Below are 19,830 nucleotides of genomic sequence, written 5' to 3' on the forward strand. Positions count from 1 at the left end.
AATAAAACAAAAATAGCTGGGGATGTAGCTCAGAAGTAGAACACCCCAGGTTCAATCCCCAACATCCCAAAGAAAAAGAGAGAGAAGAAAAAAGGAGCCAGATACCAGATAAAGAGTAAAGTGTAAAGCCCTTTCTCATCCCAGGTCTTAGAGTAGGTCACCCTCAGTGCTGGGATTCGAACACCATGGAATAAGAACTCACAGATTCTACCTTCTACAGACCAGTGTGTCTACAGGTCCGCGCTAAACTGGGAGGCGGGGCTGGGGGCGGGTCGTCCGCCCTTTCCGCGGAGAAAGCTGAAGGCTTCGCCGCTCATTGGCTGAAACTGGCAGGTGCGTCCTTAGCCAATCAGCGGCACCGGGGGTGGTGCCTTCGGGCTCACCTGGCGGCTGCAGCGCTGCCCAGCTCAGTGGCTTCGGGAGCCTCCATAGCACCTGTGAGTTTGCGGAAATCCAGCTAGCCTCTAGCTTGGCCCATCCCGGCCTGACCCGACCGCGCCCGGCCCCCGCCTTCGGTCGGCACCCACACGGCCCGCCATGGGCCCTCTGTGCCGCAGCCTCTCTGCGCTCCTGCTGCTGCTGCAGGTAAGTCGAGTACCCTGACTAGAGGGAATACCTTCCGGCCCCATGATCCGCGCTGAGCCCGGAGTCCTTTCCTCTCTCCTGCGGGCCTAGTTTCCCTCTTCCAAGGAAGTTTGGGTCCAAAGGGCCAGAACGGCTTGGAAGCTGCGCGGAGCTCTGGATTCCGCCGAGATGTGACTGGGAGAGGAATGAGGGAGAGCGGGACTTTTCCCGCCCCCTCCGGCCAATACCCAGGTGGGGGGCGCGCCAAGCTGCAAACTCTGGGTACTTACTCCGGGTTGGCCGCTGAATGAATTTGGGGCGGGCTTTGGGGGTGTGAGACAGGATGGAGGTCGGGGTGTGTACAAGGGGAATCACGGTGCAAGAAAAGGGGAGTCAGATAAAGAAAGGAGCATTAGTAGAAATAAAGGCACCTGCCATGTAAAGAAAGGATGGTATATAGGAACCAGGGCCCCTTGGGATAGGAAAGAGGGCCAAAGGTGTCAGAGCGCCCTGGGTATGAGGAAGTGGAATCGAGAGCGCTCCCGGTCTAAGGAAAGTAGGGTCGGGAAGAGTAAAGACATCTCCAATAAGATAATAAAAGAAGACGGGAAAGAAAGGTGGCTAGATTGTCAGGAGATGACCCAGTGTCCTCCTCTCCCAGGAGTTTGTGGGGGCTTAGCTGCGGGTTTCGGGATAGGAGAGGATGACGTCGGTGCCTGCCCCGGGGTGGGGGTGCCTCCCACAATCCCTACGCCGGGAGCCAGGGAGAGGCAGCGGGTTGTTGGTTTCGGTGTGGGCGGGAGGGAACCCCCAAGTCACACGGGTTCGGTACTTTTTGTTCACTCCAGGTTTCACCATGGCTCTGCCAGGAGCCGGGGTCCTGCCATCCCGGCTTTAGCGCTGAGAGCTACACGTTCACTGTGCCTCGGAGGCACCTGGAGAGAGGCCGCATCCTGGGCAGAGGTGAGGGCGCACTGCAGGTGTCCCTGGGCTGAGTGAGGAGGGGTAGGGAAGGTGCCTGGAAATTGCACTTCCACACCCCTAGGGTGGAGTGGACAACCCTCCCCTCACTTTCTCAAGCACCCCCTTGGAATTTACACAAATGCATGGGTCTAAAGTTTTATCGAGGTTGAGGACTGTGGTTGAGCCCTGTCTAGTTAACTTTATAGGGCTGGAGATGGGCGGGAGCATTTAGAGGACATTAGTATTTCTCATATCCCTGGCCACTGGAGACAGTCTTATCATTTCAGACTGCAGAAACCAGCTGGGTGGGACCGTGGGACAGAAGTATTACTGTTTTATAGATGAGCAAATTGAGGCTCAGAAGGTGATGACTCTGCTTGCCTAGAGTCATCTGAACAGGAATCTGAATCTGGATCTGATTCCCAGGCCCCATTATGCACCATCCAGGGGATGACTGAAGAGCCAGAGCCACCTTTTGGTTTCTAGGGCTGTGGCTTTTGTTAATAGAGATGAAAACATTTTGATACAGGTACTGTTTACCTAAAGAATAATGATTCCTTTTTTTTTTTTTTTTAAATAAAAGCACAGTAGCTCTGACTCAGGGGATGAAAATGCATACAAACACCCAATATATTTCAGGACTTATCACTGTGATAATCTAGAGTTTGCTTCTTTCCACTTCACTGTTGGGCAGCCCTAGAAGCAAGGGAAGAGGCTGGTTTCCCTTCTGGTTTCACTAATTCCCAGGTGCTTACTTTGTATCAAAAGCACATTCTCTTCCCTCATGATTATTGTTGATTGGGCAGTAATAATAGTAAAAGAAACACTTTTAAAAGAGAAATTTCCCATAGTTCCTCCTGGAGGAAATACGTCCACTGTGTTTATTCTTATAGTCTTTAGCCATGTGAAAAATTTACAGCAATCATGCTGTTGTCTTAAATTTTGGAAGTTGTTCCAGCTGTGCATGGTGTGTTTCACAGAGAAACTGCAGTTTGACTGAATAGCCATATTTGCTCTTCTGAGACTCATCTGTGTCTGGAGCTTTCTGTATGATGTTGGGGTAGGTCAGTGATGACTCGTTCACTCTCTACTTGATGTTCTGCCTTGGCTGCCCAAGGAGTAAACTGAGATGTAGGGACAGGGACACTCCAGCCCTGTCTTCTGAATTGTACATTCTAGCAGGTTCCTGAGTATCCCAGGATCCCTTTAGATGCACTGTTGGACATGGGCAGTGAGAGGTGAAAGGGTGTGGGTGGCCTGAGGTGTTCGGATGAGTGTTAATGGGCAGTGAAAACTGGCTTCTGGGCGGAGGCAGTCTTGACCCAGCCTTGTAGATTAGGACAGGGGTTAGAAATGAGAGGCAGGTGTATGTGTGAGCACATGTATGAGGTGTGCTGATTGCTTTGTATTCCCATGCCAGTTCCTTTGGTAGTGCATAGGGAGGGTTAGTCTGTTTTTGTCCTATCCCTGGGAATTGAATCCAGGGGTGCTCTATTACTGAGCTATATTCCCGGTCCCTTTTCTTTTTTTATTTTGAGATAGGGTCTTGCTAAGTTGTTGAGGCTGGTCTTGAACTTGTGATCTGCTTGCCTCAGTCTCCTGAGTAGCTGGGATTGTATGCTCCTTTGCACCCAGCTACTACTAGTCTTAGGAGAGTGGAAACCGTTCTATTTCGCAAGTGAGGAAACAGGTGAAGACCAATTTAATCTGCTGAAGGATCCACAGTTGGTCTTTCTCTCCCTCTTACCCTTTCTGTTTTTCAATGAGAGAGAGAGAGAGAGAGAGATTTGAAAGATGAACAAATAAGAAGGAAGGTATTAAAGTATTTGGGTGATTAGTGTCCATTGTGAAGTAGACTAAGGACTGAGGTGTTGATGTCCCCCACCCCTAAGCAAGTGGTGATGACAGAGATGGTGCTAATTAGGTAAGAGGTGGGGGGTGACCTGGGGCTGGTGGTTTGGTAGAAACACATTCCACAAGCTTCTTGTGTGGCTGGTTCCTGGTCCTTTTGTGACTGCAGTCCCCACCCCACTCCACAGTTTTCCTGACTTTTAACTTTTTTTGCCATTCTATACTGTAGGATCTCTTTGTAGCAGTTGAATGTAGGATTACTCCAGGACAGAAGTCCTTCTGTAAAATCATGCGTTTGACTTCAGGAACCAGCTTTGTGATTTCAAGATGTGGTCAGAATTGAGGATGGTGGCCTTGCTGTCTTTAGACAGTCCAGGGTTTAGACATGGGCTTCGTGAAGAATTTGCTGCCCAGGGATTTCAAATAAGGAACCCATGGCTGAAGTGTCACAATAGGGTTTTGACTGAACTGAGGGGACTTCTGTATGGTTCGCTGGGGTCATTCTTGTACCCCATGGGATTAGCTCCATAATTGAAGTCTTGTGTTAATTCCTTTGTTTTTTTTCTCTGTGGAGAATGTTTAAAAAACAAACAAACAAAAAAAAAACCCTCAACTATAAACTGATTCTTTAGAGTTGCTAATTATTTTCCTTTTTCTTAGGACAAACTGGTTTGAGAGACCCAGGATATTTGACAGTTTGGGATCTCAGAGCTATTAGCCTAGTACACAGTTTTAAGTCGATGTGGGGTGGAATAAAAACCTGGCAGGCTTTTCGATTGATGGTTTTCTTTTTTTTTTTCTCTAGTTTTGGACAAACAGGGCCCATATTTTGGATTTGAGTGAGCTTTAGCTGCTTGATAGATTGATCTGGTTCACAGGTACCCATCTGTGTGGGTTAAACAGATCCATTTCCCCTCTTTTCTGAAAGATGTGCTGAAAGCTGGTACAAACAACAGCAGGTCCCTTCATTAAAGTGGACTTTAAAAAGCAAACATGGAAACCTGCTTTGGGATCACTTCATCAGACACCCACTTCTCCACCCCTCAAACTCCTACATGTAACTTCCCCAATTAGTCATGTCTGAGACAAGGACTGATACAGAGATTACAGGGAAAGGAGACCAGTGGGCCTCCCGCCCTTCCCTTTGTGTCTCCAAAGGAGTGGAGGCGGAGAAGTCCCAGGTCCTGCAGGGCCATTTAAGGAAGGCTGACTTGCAGCTCCCCCACCCCACCCCCTTCTCTGCCAGGTGCTTATGGAAATCCCTGTTTGTCCTCCCGGGCTTTTTATTGGGTTGGGCAAGATTTTTCTTCCGAAATGCTCACCTTGGTGTCTGTTACACAGTCCCTTCCAAGTATAGCCCCAGATAAACCAGAGCCTATGAAGCAATCAGCTCCCCATCTCTTAACAGCTGCCAAAACCCTAAAATCCCCTAGAGGCACCTGTCACAGTCCAGGTTTGGCCTTTAGGGGTGTCCATTGTGTCTCACTTCCATCCCCTTTCAGGACAGGAGGATGAGAATGAAGTTAGGATAGTCCAGTGAGCAAGTACAGGAAAGATCCAGATTTGAATTTCAGCTACTAGCTATGTGAGTTCAGACGTCACTTCTGTGAAATTCAGTTTCCTCATCTATAAATTCATTCTTTTTTTTTTCCTTCTTCGTGGTACTAGGTCATGAACCCAGGGTCTCATGCATTCTAGGCAAACACTTTACCACTGATCTATATCTCCAGTTCTTAATTCATATTTGATAAATAATTAGTTGGCACCAGCTGGGATGTGGGTATCTGAGTGTCCACATTTATTCCTTTAGTTGACAAATGTGAATGCCTATTTTATGCCAGCAGTAGGTAGAGCTTGGGGTTACAGTAATGAATAAAGCAGGTAAAACTGAACGTAAATGCAGGTGAGAATGAATGCAAAGAAAAAACATATAGCAACATGGCAGCTAATAATTTCTTAAGGACATAGAAGGCACTCAGGTAATGTTTTGAGCAAATGAACGAATGAATGAATAAGTACTCACTACCTTGGCTTATGCTTTTCCTCTCAATCTCTACTCTGTGGCCTCAGATCAGCCCTGGAGCTTGCTTGTAGGTGGGCAGGGAGGAATTGATCTGTTGGAATTCTTAAATGTGCTGTGAGGGCTGCTTGCCCAGTCAGTCACTCACTTGCCCTGAGTGTGTCCCTGGGGAGTTGAGTACCCAGTGCTTCCCTCTGAAAGCTGTGGAGGCCAGAGAAGGAGACCTCCAATCTGAATCCAGAAATGGAAGGGCAGTGAGTCATATTTTTAAGTGTTTTTTCATCTTTGATTAATTAAAAAGAAATCACTGGTCTCCCCATCCCTGTTCATCTCTCTCTCTCTCTCTCTTTTTTGTAAGTTACTCTTTTCTATACTGCAGCTTATGTTAGTTATGATGTTTCTGCACTTTTCCTTTTCCTTTCTCTCATCTACTTCTAACCCTCCGCATCTCCCCAAGGTCCATAAGGCATCTTCCCCAAATTTAGAAGATTCTTGAGGTAATGCGTCTTACCAGGTGGAGGGGCATTGACTGGCCAAGACACTCCTCTCTCAGCCTTAGTGCCCTCATCTGTACAGTGAGAATACCCTTACCCATGCCCTACGGTGGTGTGTCAAGTGCTCTATGAATATTAAATATGAGAGTCTCTGGAGTACCGGGTGCTGTCTGAATTTGAGACTCTCCCATGTTTTATATCCTTGGTTCAAAAGTTCTCCTGAGCTCCCTCTTGCCCAACAAACCAGCCAAACCAGTTTCCTCACCCTCCTGCTTCTGTGTTAAGCAAACACTGCTCTGCAAACAGTGACCAGAGTGCCTTTGTTGGGAAAGGAAATTCTGTGGCAGTTTTCTTATTTGCCACTGTGCAATGTGCTTGGGCTGGAGTGGGTTTGCCATGAGTTAGGAAGGTTGAATTGGGATGAGAAGAGGGGATAAGGAGTCTCTGGTAGTGGGGAAGTTAGAATGGCCTTGAATCTGACAGCTTCTGCTTGATTTTTTTTTTTTTTTTTTTTTTGGACTGGGATTGAGCTCAGGGTAGCTTAACCACTGTGCCACATCTCCAGCCCTTTTAATTTTTTATTTTGAGACAGGGTCTTGCTAAGTTGCTGAGGCTGACTTTGAACACATGAAACTCCTACCTCAACCTCCCGAGCTGCTGGGATTATAAGTGTGCACCCTGTGTCTGGTTTTACTTGAGTTTTAAAAGTGTTTCATAGTACTCATGCTTAAAGATACCTGTCTGTTCTCCCATTGCCAAACATGCTCTGTCCTAGCCCCTGAGACCGTAGTTTGCTCCTGTGGGTAAGCATCCAATCACCTGCAAATGATGATTTGCCCTCCTGCAAATTCACTGAGCCATGGTCTCTCTGGGAAGTGGAAATGTGAGGAGGGTCGGGTCTGGACTTGGCATTTTTAAAAGCTCTCTAGGTGCCTGTGACTATTCATTGCCCTGGACAGTCTTAGGGGATAGGTCAGAGATGTTTGATGAATAATTACCTGGTGCCACCCAGGGTGTGGGCACTTGATTGTCTAGTCTGAGGCCAAGGATCTCAAGGCACCTTCAATCAAGGAGGGAGAGAGTTGACCTTGCCATGGATGCTCTGGGTACCAAGTGGATGGGCTAAGAATGGGGGACTCACAGAAGCAGTCAGTGCACCAAAATTTAGAAACAATCCCTTATGGAGATTCCATAAAAATCTCCACTTAAAGGGACCCTTCAGTGGTCATTTCAATATACTCTGAGAAAGCTGCAGGTAGGAAAATGTTCAGAGGATGGTGGGAGTGGTCAGTTTCACCTGCTGAGACTTGATGAGTAAGAGCGTGTTGACCAGACACAGAAAGAGAAAGGGATTCTAGGAAAAGGAAGTGGGGTGCCTAATGGCGTGTCCTGGAGTCTGGAGCTAGAGCTGTGCCTTCCTGGACAAGGAGAAGAAGCTGAGGATGAGTGCAGAGCTTATTAAGATCTTGCCAACTTGACAGTGTAGTTAATCCTCAAAATGGTCCAAGGCAGGAACTGTCCTTATTCTCTACTCATAGATCCTTATGCACTTTGTTGTTTGTGTTTTGAGAAATGATCTCACTAAGTTGCCAAGGCAGGCCTTGAACTTAGAATCCTTCTCTTGCCTTAGTCATTTACCTCTTGACCTTTACTTGAAATAAATGTTAGGTGAACAGTACTTGTCTTCCTTTTTCTCTCTTTTCAACTTTCCGGGAGTCCCAGAAAATCTACCAAAATTTGCATTCAGGACTGGGGAAGTAGAGACAAACCCCTGTTCTAACTGGGACTTGCTCTAGGTTCTCAGCCAGGAAGAGGATACCCCTCCCAAAAGAAGGAGAAGATGCCCATTCCCCTGTGAGTTCATATATTACTATTAGGATGTCATGAGGCCTCCCTGCAAGGGTTGACTCTGTTCCCCATGAGCGAGATCATAAACGGTGGCAGGCACAGGACCTCGAGGGATAATTGGCCATGTCCTAGATAATAATTAGCTGGCTTTGCAATTGGGAGAGCTTGTAATAAGCCTAAAGCTTTTTAGATTTATTTTACCAGGGCAAGTTCAAGACCGAGAACATCTGTTTCTGTGGTTTGGCATTCAAACATGCATAGATATCTTCTCTGTTCCCAAAGGAGATGGTCATACAGCCCCTTTCCCTTCTCTCCGCTTCCCGGGTCCCTCTCCTCCCCCAACACAATCTCTTCTCCACTCATCAGTCAGAGTGATGGTTTGAAAAATGACCGTTAGAGCTCGTTACGGTGGCGCACATCTGTAATCCCAGCCTGAATTCCTAGTGACTTGGGAGGCTAAGGCAAAAGGATCACAAGTTTGAGGCCAGTCTCAGCAATTTAGTGAATCCTTGTCTCAAAATAAAAAAAAAGGACTGGGAAATAGCTCAGTGATAAAGTGCCCCAGGTTCAATTGCTCATGATTTTACACAGAATAGAAGTCCTGTCTTTGATTTTTGGGAGTCTTCTGCAATCTCCCCCACCAGCAGCCTGGCTCCTTTACCTTGGCTCCTTCTCTTTTCCCATCTCCTGCAAGCGTATTTTGTCCAGCCCCTTTGCCTACGGGCTGTACCTGGCTACACTTCTACTCAGCACCTTTGTACTGGTTATTTCCTGTTTGTGATATCTGCACAGCTTACTCACTGTGTCCTGCTAGACTCTGCCCCCACATTCAGTGAGGCCTTTCTTTCACCCCCTTTTTGAGGTAACAAACCCTGCCCCAGCCTTCTTTTCTCCTCCCTTGTCTCATTTTTCTCTAGCACTTTTCACTATCTAACATACTGTGTGTATTTTGCAAGTTTTCTCCTGTTCAATGACTGTTTCCTCCCTCTAAAATGTAAGCTCTGGGAAGCCAGGGATTTTTATGGTGTAACAGTGCCTGGTACATAATAGGTGCTCAGTAAGTATCTGTTGAATGAATTAATGAGAGTTTCAGAATGTATACTCATGTGTACACATAGTGATCTTCTGTCTTTAGATGACATTTCCCTGTGGTGGGTTTCTTTTTGTTTTGTTTTAAGAAGGGCTTTCTCATTGAAAGCCAAGGAAAAGCACATGAACACGCGGGGAAGAAGGGATGCTCTCAGGGCATGGGCTTCTGTATGGCACTCCCCAGTGTTTCCAAGCCCTGCACACCCCAGTGTAACCTTACCTAATTGTCGTGTCACAAAACAGCTTGCAGTCTGGAGTCTAAAGGTCAGATGAGCCATTTCTACCCCACACTTCTGGGTGTAAGGAAGCACCAGATCAAAATCTCAACAGACACCTGATCCTGCCAGGCCACTTGTTCACTTTCCTGTTGTCAGGCAACACCTTCCTTGAACAAGGCTTCCAGGTATATCCAGAACCTTCCACCTGCTCTCTCCTGTAGCCTGCAGCCCATTAATTGTTCAAGACCTGGTCTACTTCTAATTCTTGGCAGTGCAGAGGAGCCCGGAAGGTCCTTGGTAAGAGATCTAAAAACTCAAAAAGACAAAAATTTAAGGCTAACTTAATGAGAGAGTAGTCAGGATAAAAATCTCCCAGCTCCAAAACCCATCCGCTGGATATTAGTATAAGTAATATAAGTATATCCCACACTGGGCATAGTGGTGAACACCTGTAGTCCCAGTGACTGGGGAAGCTGAGTCAGGAGAGTTGCAAGTTCAAGGTCAGCTTTGGCAATTTAGTGAGACCTGTCTCAAAAGGAAAAAAAAAAAAAAAAATACCTGTGGATGTAGCTCAGTGGTAAAGTACCCCTGGGTTCAGTCCCTAGTACCGCACCCTCACTCTCCCCCACACAAAATAGTACATCCTCCATGATATTTAAGGCATGCTTAACCAGAAAAAGACTTGTCTTGGGGCCAGGAGTTTAGCTCAGTGGCAGCATAGTAGAATAGCATGCTCCAGGAAGTATGAGGCCCAGGTTTCAATTGCCTTCAGCAGCAGGAAAAAAAAAAAAAAAAAGTGCTAGATCTCTTCTGATTGTAAGCAGCAATGTATTGACTAGTACTTATGTGTTGTTCTTCATGTCTCATGACAGCCCCATGAGAACTGACAGTTGTAGACAGCATGGGTCACGCAACCAGTAAGTGGGTCTGTGGTCAGTCAGGTGAAGAAATGGATGATTTCTGCTCTGAAGATCTCAGAGGGAGAGAAGTTCCTCCAAATGACAGGGGCATTTGCTTGTCTATTCCCAGAACAAATTGACCTTGAGCACTGTCCTGTACTGTGCTAGGCATGGGGGATCCAGAAAGGTCCAAGCAGTTAAGAAGCCCTGCTGGAGCATCACTTCCAATTAAGAAGACAAGAGGAGACAGACAGATGGTGATCTATGGAAGGAAAAATATTAAAGGAGGAAGGATGATCAAGGCTACATGTGGGTGGGGTGAAGAGGTTTGGGGGAACGTCATCCCTAAGAGGAATGGTGTTGTGTAAAGACCTAAAGAAGTGAGGTGCTCAGTCAATGTTAGAATTAGACTCAGTCTTATAGGAACTGACACTCCCACATTTTCCCAGTCCATCTTGGTAGCATTTGCTAGAGGAACAATCCTGAGGCTAATTGCCACCACATCTTCTTAAAGGGTATCAGATTCAAACCAGGATTTAACGCTCTTTTCAAGCCACCCCGCCCCTTGGCGTGTTGCCCAAGAGGAATGTGGCTCTCATCTAGTTTTCCCAAGCTTCTCATGGCAGGGGGATGAGGTGGTCCATCGAGATCTCTTGGGCAGAGATTGTCTTCTTCCGTGTACTTATCTACCAGCATCCGGGGACCTGCTCCTTAGGAAGAAGCCAGTATGAGCACTCTGAAAGACTGCAGACTTCCTCCCCCACAAATTCCTCGCCACAATTGTGTAGGAGTGTTTGAAAAGGGAACAAGATGACCAACTTGTTTGTGGGAAAAGTTGTGGCTTTTCTATCAGAAAACGTCACCTCTTGAATCAGAGGTGGGACAAATAAACTGAGTGCTTCTTAACAGGTGGGGCAGGGCGCTGAGTCACCACAGTGGAGAGACCTCTCCTGGGAAGGTCATTCTATTTCAAAGGTTGAATCAACCATGACATCACCCTTCAGGGTAATAGGTACTTCAGGTGCCAGCACTTACTCATTTGTCCCCGGGAGATACTGGCCCTAGGTCTCTTTCCTCCTAGCTTCTTCTAAGGGTTTTCCAGAGATAACTGAGTTCAGAGGTGGCTTGGTGAAGTTCACACTAAGGTTTCATTGCCATCCCAACCAACTTCCAGGCTTGCTATGGTGACTAAACTTTCTGGAGAAAATAGGATCTGTGGGTGTACTTCCTATATCTTGTGCTTTCTCGTTTTAAATCTGTATTTACCAAGAAATCTTCCAGACTGGGCATAGTAGATCAGGCCTGTATAATCACATGGACTCTAATCCCAGTGATTTGGGAAGGCTGCCAGTTTGAGACCAGCCTGGCCAACAGAGAGACCTTGTCTCAAAATAAAAAGCAAGCTGAGCCTGGTGGCACATGCCTGTAATCCTAGTCGCTCGTGAGGCTGAGGCAGGAGGATTGCAAGTTCAAACCCAGCTTCAGCAACAGTGAGGCCCTGAGCAACTCAGTGAGACCCTGTCTCTAAATAAAATATAAAATAGGGCTGGAGATGTGGTTCAGTGGTCTAGTGCCCCTGATTCCAATCCCCCGTACCAAAAATAAAGTAAAAAAACAAACAGGTGGAGATTCTGCTCAGTGGTAGTGTCTCTGGGTGGGTCAATTCCCAGTACTCACCCTCTAAAAAAGAAATCCTCTCACCCTATAATCCCAGCTACTAGCTAATTGGAGGCCAAGGCTCAGGTTGAGACTGAGACAGAAAGAAAGGAATCCTCTTCTACACCTTTGAAGGTGGGAGTTTCAGGGCTTGTCACATGGTCTTTGATTTTGAAACTTTAAGTTGTGCTGATTTTTCTTTGGACTTCGGAATTTAGTTATGGTTTCTTGTTTTCATTTCTTCTTTCTGCTAATCCTCTCACCTGAACCATGGGAGTATTTAAGTCTTAAGGAATCAAATACCTGGCAGCCTGTTCAACCAAAGAAACTGCTGTCACTTGCCAGGTGTGGGGTTTTATTTCTGGTTTCAAAGGAGATTTAATGTCAAGGTTGTGACTTTGAGGATGAGTCTCTCAGCCTACTTCAGAGAGCAAGGATAAACCGGGAAGGGTGGTCTGAATGGCTGGATTCTAATCCTTTTGACCTTGAACAAGTTACTTAACCCTTTTTTGCTTCTGTCCCCTCACCTGAAAAAAGGGAATAAACATGATTCCTATCTCAGGGTTGCAGGGAGGATCTGATGAGTTAGCATCTAGAAAGTGCTCCCAGTACATAGCAAACATTCCTTAAAGAGTTTTTTTCTTTTTTGGTCCTGGGGATTGACACCAGGACCTTGAGCTTGCTATGCCTGTGATTTACCACTGAGTTATATCCCTAGCCCTTTTTGATATAAGATCTCACTGAGTTGCTGATATTGGCCTTGAACTTGTGATCCTCCTACTTCATCTTCCCAACTTGCTGGGATTACAGGTGTGCAATCATTATGCTTGGCAAAACCCCAAGTTTTGATTATTAGATGCTTCTGCTTTTGATTTCTGTAGAAGGAACTAAAAATGTGTAAATGATAAAAGACTGAAGGAGTCAGAGAGAAGGATTGAAGATGAAGCAGAGGTACCTTCCTTTGCTGCATGACCTTCCCAAATCCAAGACATCCCTTTTGGTCTAGCACCCATTCAAGGGCAGATTGTGCTACCAGCTGAGCATGCCATTGTGTAGCCAATCTATGTCAATTTATCATCACCACCTATGTGGCTGAACCATCCTATGAAATTAATTATAGTGTTGTGTCCATTTTACAGAGGGGGATATTGGGCCTCAGATAAAGTTGTCGACTTGCCCAAGGCCACAAAGCAAGGAGTTGGCAGGCAAGGATTTGAACTCAGATCTGCTGACCCCAAAGCTTATGCCACCAGCTTCATACCTCTACCTGACTGGTGCTTTTTTGGAGAATTCCCATTGACCAAGTACCAGTGTTTCTTGAATTAGAATTGTAGATTCTTATGTGTCCCCCACCCCCCCGGCAATTTATAACACAAAGGATAGCATATTATACACAGTTATATACCTCATTTTCTTCACTCAGTAATTAGAGATTGTCTTAGATGGTTAGAGATGGTCTGCATTGTTTTTCTTTTCCTTTTTTTCTTTCTTTGGTGGTGGGGATAGAATCCAGGGTCTCTTACTAGGAAAGTATCCCACCCGCCTCCTCAAGAACATATTAGATCCTAAGGGCAAGAGGGTCTGCAGATATGGTGGTTTCTTAGCCCCTGGGGGAGTTATTGATGGCAGGGAATAGATTTCTCCCACAACCAGTCCCGGGCAGTGGGAGATTACTAGATCTCAGAGTTTGCTGAGGCATGTAATAGGGTGAGGATTAGTACCAATCCCACAGGCAGTTTCTCTCACCAAAATTATTGAGTTTATTCTTGCTCAGACTCCCACTGTGCATGTCAACAGTTCAGTGATCCTGTTCTTTCCCCACCTCCCGGGATCCTTTAAGCCTTCAGTAGACCAAGAGTTCTTTGGATGACTGACTGTCCGGCCACCTTTGCTGCTGGCCTTTTGAGAAAGCTGAGAGCCAATTAAGATGCTTTTAAATACTTGTAAAGGGTATCATGTGGTCCCAAGGAGAATGGAATGAAAGGAAATGGGGCAGAAATAGCAGCAGGAGGAACTCAATAAGACTTTGAGAGGAGGTTGATGGATTGGGTATGCATTATCTGAATACTGACAGCACCTTTCCCAATTTTGACTTCTAAAGCATTTGGGGTCACACCAGAATCATTTCTCCTGCCTACCTCAGAGGCTGCAGCAGCCAAAGAATAAATGCCAAGTTCTTTGTAAACCTCATAATCCTCTCTCTAAAGGAAGATTTAGAATTATCTCAAACTAAGTTCATAGAGAAAGTGTGTTTTTAAAAAGCCAATCTTCCACAGTGGCACACATTTTGTAAAAAGAACTTGAAATGTAAATACTGTGTTTGTGCTGTAAGAGTTATGTATTTCAACAACAACAACACAAAAAGCCAATCTTGTCTGCCGCAGTAGCGCATGCCTGTAATCCCAGCAGCTCAGGAGGCTGAGGCAGGAGAATCTCGAGTTCAAAGCCAGCTTCAGCAATGGCAAAGCACTAAGCAACTCAGTGAGACCCTGTCTCTAAATAAAATACAAAATAGGGCTGGGGATGTGGCTCAGTGGCTGAGTACCCCTGAGTTTAATCCCTGGTAACCCCCCCCGCAAAAAAAAGCCATTATTTGGGGTCATAGTTAAGAGAGGCCTGAAGAATTGCCTCTTTTTTAAAACCCGCACAGCCCGTGGCCTGCCCAGCCCTGCCAGAGTGCGGTTCCGGCACCCCGTGCCCGTGGTCATGTGACAGCCAAGATGGCAGTGCCCAGCTCCTTGTGGCTCCTGGCTGTCGCCCTGCTGCCCTGGTCCTGCGCTGCCCAGGGTGCTGGGGCATCTCTAGCAGCCGGCACCGCTGCCGCTGGTGATCTGGCATGTGATGGGTGTTTTTGGACTCCCTCGATGCCCAGGAGAGAGCTCTCACATCTGTGAATTTATCAGAAAAACACTGAATGTTGGGGCTTACTCCAAAGCTGTTCAAGAACGCCTGGTGCAAGCAGAATATTGGCATGATCCCATAAAGGAGGATGTGTACCGCAACCACAGCATCTTCTTGGCAGATATAAATCAGGAGCAGAGTGTCAACGAGTCCTGCAAAAAAAACCCTCATGGCCCTGAAGACATTTGTGATGAAATTCCTCAATGATTCCATTGTGGACCCTATAGCTTCTGAGTGGTTTGGATTTTATAGAAGTGGCCAAGCCAAGGAAACCATTCCCTTACAAGAGACAACTCTGTACATACAGGACCTCCTGGGGCTAAAGGAAATGGACAAAGCTGGACAGCTGGTGTTTCTGGCTACAGAAGGGGACCACCTTCAACTGTCTGAAGAATGGTTTTATTATGCCCGCATCATACCCTTCCTTAAATGAAGCCCCTGCACTTCACAACAGAGCTCAGGGAGTCCCTAGCTCTCCCAAACTACATGGAACAGTTTTCTTCATGCCCAACCCTGAGCTCAGATCCAGCTTGCAACTAATCCTTCTCTCGTTATCATCTAAAATGCCTACTTGGAATGATCTAAGATCAGAATCTTATCCTTTGCTGCCTCCTATCACCATATGGTGTTGAATTCAAGTTTAATCAGCTAATACCATGGAGATTGTTTTACAACCTTATGATGTGGTCAAGCTCAGCCTTAGGAAAGGGAGTCTGTTGCAGATTGATGCCAGAATTGTGCGGACACAGGTGACTGAACAAACTAAAGCAGTAGAGATTCTGAAGGCAATATCTAGCCACATTCAAGCACGTAGAAGGCTGTTACCCAGGCCTGAGGTGCTCATATAAATACTTTGTATTGCTGGTGAAAAATTAACTAGTGCTTGGGAAAGTATTGCTTGATAAGCAATACTTTTGAATATGTTTAATATTGCTTGATAAGCAATACTTTTGAATACCTCTTTTGAATATGTTGCCTTCTGCGGTATTTAGCAATTACTAGATAGGTTCCCCTGGCCTTCCATCTTGCCTCTATAAAACCTCTTTTTGCTGGGTACCACTGTGCATGCCTGTAATCCCAGAGGCTCATGAGGCGGAGGCAGGAGAATTGTGAGTTCAAAGCCAGCCTCAGTAATTAAGTGAGATCTTATCTCTAAATAAAATATAAAAAGGGCTGGGGGTGACCTCTCAGAGGTTAAGTGCCCCTGGGTTCAGATCCTGGTACCAAAAAACAAACAAACAAAAACCGAATTGTCTAGTTTCTTAGTTTGTTCATGACTAGGTAGGTTCAATGAAGGCAGGGGTCTGGGCTAGAGTCACACAGTGGTAGGGGTCAGAACTAGAATAATAATATTGTCATTAAATAATAACTAGAGTGTTCATTGCATCTGCATATTGGTTCTCAACTAAGTGTTCATGCATGATCCTCTTTTTTTAAATCCTTGCACCCACTGTTGAGGTAGGTGCTTATGTAGATAATTTCATTTTTTTTTTTTTTGAGAGAGAGGGGGAGAGAGAGAATTTTTAATATTTATTTTTTAGTTTTCAGCGGACACAACATCTTTGTTTGTATGTGGTGCTGAGGATCGAACCCGGGCCGCACGCATGCCAGACGAGCGCGCTACCGCTTGAGCCACATTCCCAGCCCGATAATTTCATTTTGAGATAATGAATAGAAGCTTCTAGATGGATCCTACTCCAAGATCCTGCCGCTAGTGGACCTTGGTGGAAAATTTGTGTCTCAGCTTCACTTCTCCCTGTGCTTAGAGGCTCCCTTTCTGAGAAAGTAACCTAGAAAGTAACCTCAAGGTCCAGTCATGCAGCACCCCTCCCCACTGTCCTTTTTCTTTCTTTTGTACTGGGGATTGAACCCAGGGGTACTTTATTTACCACTGAGAGATAATACCATTCCCCCCCCCCTTTTTTTGTGGTGCTGGGGATCTAACACATGGCCTTGTGCTTGTGATACAAGCACTCCATCAACTGAGCTATATCACCAACCCTCTTTTTTTAATTTTTTTTTGGTACTGGGGATTGAACCCAGGGGCACTTGACCATTGAGCCATATCCCCAGCCTTATTTTATATTTTATTTAGAGATAGGGTTTCACTGAGTTGCTTAAGGCTGGTTTTGAACTTGCCTGATTCTCCTGTCTCAGTCTCCCAAGCTGCTGGGTTACCACGCCTGGCTATCACCTACCCTTTTTATGTTTTATTTTGAGGCAGGGTCTTGCTAAATTGCTGAGGCTAGCCTGGAATTGGGATCTTCCTGTCTCGGTCTTCCTTATCACTGGGATCACAAGGCATATGCCACCCCGCCCAGGAGCCCTCAGCCCTTTCCTGGTTCTAGTCCTTAGGGTAATTTAAGGCCCAAGTTCCTGTCCTGCTCTTTTGTAACCCTGAATTAAAGGGTGTTATTGGGCCCCCTTGGGCCCAATTCAAAATCTGAATGGCTGGCTGGGGACTTCAGTTTACAAGCAGCCATTCCTTTTAATTATTATTATTTTTCTTTTCCAAACTACCACCTAAGGGTTTTCATGATCACTTTGATGGGAGTGGGAGGTGGGGTGAAAGATAAACCAGTTAATTCTAAAATTACCATAGACGGAATCTGAAGAAAGTTTTTTTTTTTTTTTGTACTGATAATTGAACCCAGGAGTGTTTTACCACTGAGCTACATCCCCAACCCTTTTTATTTTTTATTTTGAGACAGGGTCTCCATAAAGCTTAAATAAGTTCTGTAAGTGAAACCTGAATCATGGTAGCCAGGGGCAGTGACTTTCATCTCTACTCCCAGCTGCTGTCAGGCTGAGGCAGGAAGATCAGGAGTTCAAAGTCAGCCTGGGCAACATGGTGAGATACCATCCCAAGGGTGGAGGAATGTATATGATCACTAAAGCCTGAATAATAATCTGAAATAGAAAATTCAAGTGCTTTCCAAAATGCCGGCTCAGCTGGCCTATGTTAACAATTCAGTGTGAATCCTGTGACATTTTCCTGTGCACTTATAGAATTTGTGGGGTTTTTTTTTCTTTTTTACTTGGAATTTTCCCATAAATGGAAATATGAATTGGTCATGAACCAGTCTGCTGCCCTTCCTTTACAACATGACCTGGAAAAAAAGTTTGTCAATCTGTAGAACTTTCCCCTCATTTTTCTTTAACCTGAGAAACACATTTCACACCACAGACTCACAAGTGCTTTCTTTTTAGCACAGCAACTGAGTGCCTACTGTGTGCTTTGTGTCCATCACAACAAGCCTTCCCTTGTCCCAAGGGGTTAGAGATTGTTCTGGGTGGTAGAAAATGCTGAGCCGCCAAGTTATCAGACAATAGGCACATTCAGAAACCAGGTGGGGCGAGACCTGTGTGGGCTGCAGCAGCTGGCAAGCCTCTGAGGGGAGGCAGCAGCTGGGCCTGGGGTGTGGGGTGCCTTGTGAGCCAGCAAGGGGAGGAGGCAGCCTCTGTTGTTGGTGGAGAGGGGGATGCTATAAGCCAAGGCAGAAGGGAGGGACCTCATGCAGATTCTGGAGGCCAGGAATATGAAAAGGGAGCCTTTAGGTACTTTAGGTGAAAGGGGCATTCAGACTATGGAGTCACCACAGGAAGTGGGGGGGGGGGGGACGGACACTTCCTCTTTACCCTTTGCCCTTCACTTCTGACCTCAGGTCTGATAGACCCAATGAGGTCACTAATGTGGCTGTTTGGGTGGGGCTTGTTGGCAGGGATATGAGCAAGCCTAGAGAACCTGGAGAACTGGAGTGGCAGGTCCTTTCCCTCTCCCTGCCCTGGGGCTGCCCCCATCCAGAGTGGTGGGCTGCACTGTCCAATATGTATTCATTCATTCAGTGACGATGGAGAGCTGTATAGGCCCAGCCATGTTGTGAGGCTGGGAAGACAGCAAAGAACCCTGTGCTGGAGTTTGTATTCTAACCTGTTCCAGAGAACAGGCAGTAATGTGTAAAACATTTAGGGTGTTGGTAACAAATGTTTGGGAAAAATGAATCTGTTGAGGAATTGCTGGGGAGCACTGGAGTCTTCTGAGAAGGCCTCACGGATGGGACCCTTTGAACAAAGACCCAGGAGAGGGGAAGGATTAGACCACGTGGCTTTAGAGTGAAGAGTATTCTAGACCAAACAGTCAGGGCATAGCCTCTAAAAAGTAGAGCTGGAAGGCCAGTGTGCATGGACTTGGGTCATCCAGGGGCAGGAGCTGGCAAGAGAAAGGAGGGGGACAGCACCTTGCATAGATAGGCTTGCTTTCATTACAAGGACTTTGTCTTTCCCCTCCCTTCTCATCTCCCAGTGGATGGTGGAGTTTGATGGTTAATAGTTTGAACACTGGCTCCTGACTGCTCAGGGTCCCAGCTGAGCAGAGGGCCCTCTCCCTGATCCTCTTGTCCCAAGGTGGGGCCCCTGGATTCATGTTCCTGATAGGCTCTCCTGCCTCCTGTTGGCACATTCTGTGCTTGCTAGCAGACTTCCTTGTGCTGTCCATCTGGCTTCCCCAAGGGGCTGAGTCAGGATACTTTCTACCCTCTGTTCCTCTCCTGTTTAAGGATCAGTGGTCTTCTTCTCATCCTAGCACAGTGCCTGGTGTGTCGGTGTGTTGTTGGAACTATTCAATGAGTAGTTGATGAGGGTCTGAGATGTGACAGCAGAGTCCCCGGGGACAGGATGGACTGTCTCCATTTTGGGGGACTTTTGGGAGCAGTACATTAGAGTGAAGAGGAAGCCAGATTCCTAAAACTCCTTTATTTTTTTTCCCCCAGATTTGCCCTTCCTCTTCTCAACACACACACACACACACACACACACACACACACACACACACACATTTGGTTGTTGCCATCTTTCTGGCATCCTTTTGAACAGTAATGTGAGCTTTGTAAGTTTTGTTGTTCTTCCCATTGCCTTCCCAAACTGTTTGCTTCCTAAAGGTAAGTCAATTGCAGGGGCTGGTGATATAGCTCAGTTGGTAGAGTACTTGTCTCACATGCCCAAGGCTCTGGGTTCAATCCCCAGCACCACAAAAAAAAAAAAAAAAAATCAATTGTAGAAAGCAGCTTACAGTGGTCCCTTCCTCTGCTTTTTACATTGAGGGGGTGGAAATCATAGTGAGAGCTACTACTGTATTTAGCACTTAGCACCATCTGGCTCTGAAGCCAAAACTTCAAATCACCCTTTTGGATCCCACCCTATGCCCCGCCTATAGTGCTTCCCAGGCCCCCGGGGCACTGGGGAAGAAAGGCAGTGAAAATCCCCATCCCCCGTGCCCTGAATAGAATCTACATTACAGTGGGGAGTGCCATGGGGAGGACTAGAACCAT

The 19,830-nt window shown here is 46.3% G+C and overlaps 1 protein-coding gene and 1 pseudogene across 3 annotated transcripts in view; both read left to right on the forward strand.

Annotated features, from left to right (window-relative positions):
• Positions 1-537: 537 nt before the first annotated feature.
• Cdh1 (cadherin 1) overlaps positions 538-19,830 on the forward strand; it is a 73,856-nt gene continuing 54,563 nt past the window's right edge. For all 3 annotated transcript variants that reach the window (XM_077105763.1, XM_077105764.1, XM_077105765.1), the window contains exons 1-2: positions 538-585; positions 1,413-1,527. In XM_077105763.1, the coding sequence (XP_076961878.1) occupies positions 538-585; positions 1,413-1,527 (163 nt within the window). The remainder of the gene's footprint in view (positions 586-1,412; positions 1,528-19,830) is intronic.
• On the forward strand, positions 14,323-14,936 carry LOC143383246 (palmitoyl-protein thioesterase 1 pseudogene; annotated as a pseudogene).

This window comes from Callospermophilus lateralis, chromosome 18, assembly GCF_048772815.1.
Source record: "Callospermophilus lateralis isolate mCalLat2 chromosome 18, mCalLat2.hap1, whole genome shotgun sequence".
Taxonomy (NCBI): domain Eukaryota; kingdom Metazoa; phylum Chordata; class Mammalia; order Rodentia; family Sciuridae; genus Callospermophilus; species Callospermophilus lateralis.